Source organism: Acanthisitta chloris, unplaced genomic scaffold (assembly GCF_000695815.1).
Source record: "Acanthisitta chloris isolate BGI_N310 unplaced genomic scaffold, ASM69581v1 scaffold38203, whole genome shotgun sequence".
NCBI classification, from domain to species: Eukaryota; Metazoa; Chordata; class Aves; order Passeriformes; family Acanthisittidae; genus Acanthisitta; species Acanthisitta chloris.
In genome coordinates this window covers 2,625-5,520 of record NW_008667207.1, presented here as the reverse complement: position 1 = coordinate 5,520, position 2,896 = coordinate 2,625, and the positions used below count along the sequence as shown (strand labels likewise).

Sequence of the window (2,896 nt, the reverse complement as noted above, 5' to 3'; positions counted from 1 at the left end):
GCCGGAGCTGTCCCCCCGGGGCTGGGACCTGGCTCCCCGGTGCGGAGCTGCCGTCGGGGCAAACGTCGGGGGATGCTCTCCTCCCCGGAGTCGGGTCCAGCGGGTGTTGGGGTCGGTGCCCCGGAGCTGCTCCTCGCTCCGGATGGGCAGAGAACTCCTGTGCCCCCTTTGGGCTGGGCTCTGTGCTCCTCCCCTGCTCCCTAAAATGCCAATCCAGGGTGCTGCTGGAAGCTGGGGTGCTCTGTGCTGCCCACCTCTCTGTCCTGCTTTGGGGTCAGCAGCCACTAATCAATGATGATATTGATGCTTTGGTGTGAGTGGTTTGTGCTAAGTATATGATGGCCCTTCTGGCTGCTGTCCCCTGCCATGGCATGGCTGGGTATTGCTTGGAAAAGGGAATTGAGGACTGTGGACCAAAGGATGCTGCTCCTGAGCCCTGGTCACTTTGAAGGATAAGGTGTGGTGAGAGGCTGCATCCTCCTGCCAGCTCAGCTGGTGGGAGATGCAGGAGGACATGGGCATGGACCGTGGTGTGTATGACCATGTATGGTACCTGGCACGATACATAATTGGTCCCAGCAGCTTAGAACCAGTGCTGGGAGGGCTTGTGTAGCTGCACAGTCGAGCTGGGGATTGCTGGGGAAGTGTTGTGCTCTGTGGGTGTCCAGACATTTCCTCGGCTCCGGCTGCCGAGGGCTGGTGGGTTAAGTGCTGCCGCGGCAGACGGTGACAGATGCTGGTGGGATGATGGGGCAGGAAGGAGGCACTGCCTGTGGGATTAGCTAGGAGCAAGGCTGGCTGGGAGCACGAGGAGCACCACACTGCTGCAGGAGGAGGTTTGTGCCCATCTCAGGGTCATCTCACGGGGCTCCATGTTCCCCAAGTCCACATGGCCAGGAGGCTTGGAAGGGAGATGGTCCTTGGTTGGGCTCCAGGTGAACTTCTACTCAACTTTCTGGAGAGAGAAGCTCCAGGAGCTCCTGGCAAACCATCTGCTGCTCAGGCTGAGTGGTGCTGGAAGCCAAGGCTGCGTGGGAGCGGGCACGGCGTGTATCGGAGCAGCTCCACGTCCTGCCCACGCAGTGACAGCCTTGCCAGTGCTCAGTGCTGCTGGCAGCCCCGTGGCAGAGGGGTGGCTGTGTGGTCAGACCCCATCCTCACCAAGAGCTGGCCAGGAGCAGGTTGGACATCACCATGACCAGATGGATGCTGTGAGTCAGATGGTGCCAGTGAGGTTTTTATGTGCTTTAATAGCAAACTCTTTGTTGTCCTGTCCTTAGAGAGGGTCTAGTGAAAGGTATCCCTGCCCATGGCAATGGGGTAGCAGCTAGGTGGTCTTTGAGGTCCTTTCCAACCCAAACCATTCTGTGATCATGGCCTGGTGAAATCAAGGGGATGGGAGGCTGCAGGTGATGCTGCTGGCTGCACTGGTGAACAATCTCAGGGCCAGCTCCTGCACATCTCCAGCAGCAAAGGCCACAGCCAAGCATGTTCCCAGTGCCATAGTCACTGTCCTGCATGGACATCCATCAGCTGGGGGGATCAACTCTAGCATGGGAAAGAGGGGTATGGGATCAGGGTGGAGGAAGATCTTGGGAGCACCATCCTTCCCCATGCTTCGTGTGTAGGAGCTGTGTGTTCTCCCTCCCAGGGGCAGCCATGGGCAAGCACAACAGCAAATTGGCCCCAGAGATGCTGGATGACCTGGTGAGGAGCACAGAGTTCAGTGAGCAGGAGCTGAAGCAGTGGTACAAGGGTTTCCTCAAGGACTGTCCCACTGGCATCCTCAACCTGGAGGAGTTCCAGCAGCTCTACATCAAGGTGGGCTCCAGCTGGGGGGCTGGAGCATCCTGCTCCTGCTGGGCAAGGGTGCTGCTTCAGGGGCAGCCTCTGTGCCAAGCTCCCCCTCCTCGTTCCAATCTCTCTCTTCTCTCCTTCCTGCAGTTTTTCCCCTATGGAGATGCCTCCAAGTTTGCCCAGCACGCTTTCCGCACCTTTGACAAGAATGGGGATGGGACCATCGACTTCAGGGAGTTCATCTGTGCCCTGTCTGTCACCGCCAGGGGCACCTTCGAGCAGAAACTCAACTGGGCCTTTGAGATGTATGACCTGGATGGGGATGGGAAGATCACACGCTTGGAGATGCTGGAGATCATCGAGGTACCGGTGCTTAATATTCCACAGGGGTAGCTTGTAGCTTGCTTTTTCCAGGCTTGTCATGGATATTGGGCCCCTTTTGGCACCAAAAAAAGGAGTTTTCCCACCCAGAGCCTTCTTTGAAATGTACTTGATGAGCACCTGGTTGTAGCTATGCAGCAGCATAGAACTGGGTCCCAACAGAGCATTAATCCTGTCCCCTGCCTTATCCTGGGACATTCCCACTCTGGTACTTTGCTTCTCTTCTTTCTTCAGGCCATTTACAAGATGGTAGGGACTGTGATCATGATGAGGATGAACCAAGATGGGCTGACACCTCAGCAACGTGTAGACAAGATCTTCACAAAGATGGACAAGGACAAGGATGACCAGATCTCCCTGGAGGAGTTCAAGGAGGCTGCAAAGAGTGACCCCTCCATTGTCCTCCTCCTGCAGTGTGACATGCAGAAGTAGAGCCCTGGGGCTCAGTGCTGGACTGGCTGCAGCCAATCTCTGCTCCCTGTGATGGTTTCCATCCCCATTTTCTGCTGAGCCCCTCTGTGCCCGCTTGGCCCCAGGCATGAGCCATGCTCCATCCCTCCTGCTGCCCACCTGCCTCTGCTCTGGCTGTGTCCTGGGCAGCCCACATTCCATACTCTCCAAGGGTAGAGCCAGCTCTGGGTGTTGTCAGCTTGAGGTTACCCCCAATCAACCCTCTCCCACCCTGGAGCTGGACTCCCCTGCAGCCAGTGGTGAGTGT

The 2,896-nt window shown here is 57.2% G+C and overlaps 1 protein-coding gene across 2 annotated transcripts; it reads left to right on the top strand.

The window, feature by feature from the left end:
- Positions 1-1,652: 1,652 nt before the first annotated feature.
- Positions 1,653-2,681, top strand: LOC103800051 (hippocalcin-like protein 4). 2 transcript variants are annotated; one of them, XM_009072414.1, is made up of 3 exons: positions 1,653-1,821; positions 1,945-2,160; positions 2,413-2,681. In XM_009072414.1, the coding sequence occupies exons 1-3, from the start codon at positions 1,660-1,662 to the stop codon at positions 2,608-2,610; spliced, it is 576 nt and encodes a 191-aa protein (XP_009070662.1). In that variant the 5' UTR covers positions 1,653-1,659; the 3' UTR covers positions 2,611-2,681. The 2 variants fall into 2 exon arrangements, with proteins under 2 accessions (XP_009070662.1, XP_009070663.1); XM_009072415.1 differs by lacking the exon at positions 1,945-2,160 and having other exon boundaries at positions 1,660-1,821; positions 2,413-2,610.
- Positions 2,682-2,896: the final 215 nt, after the last annotated feature.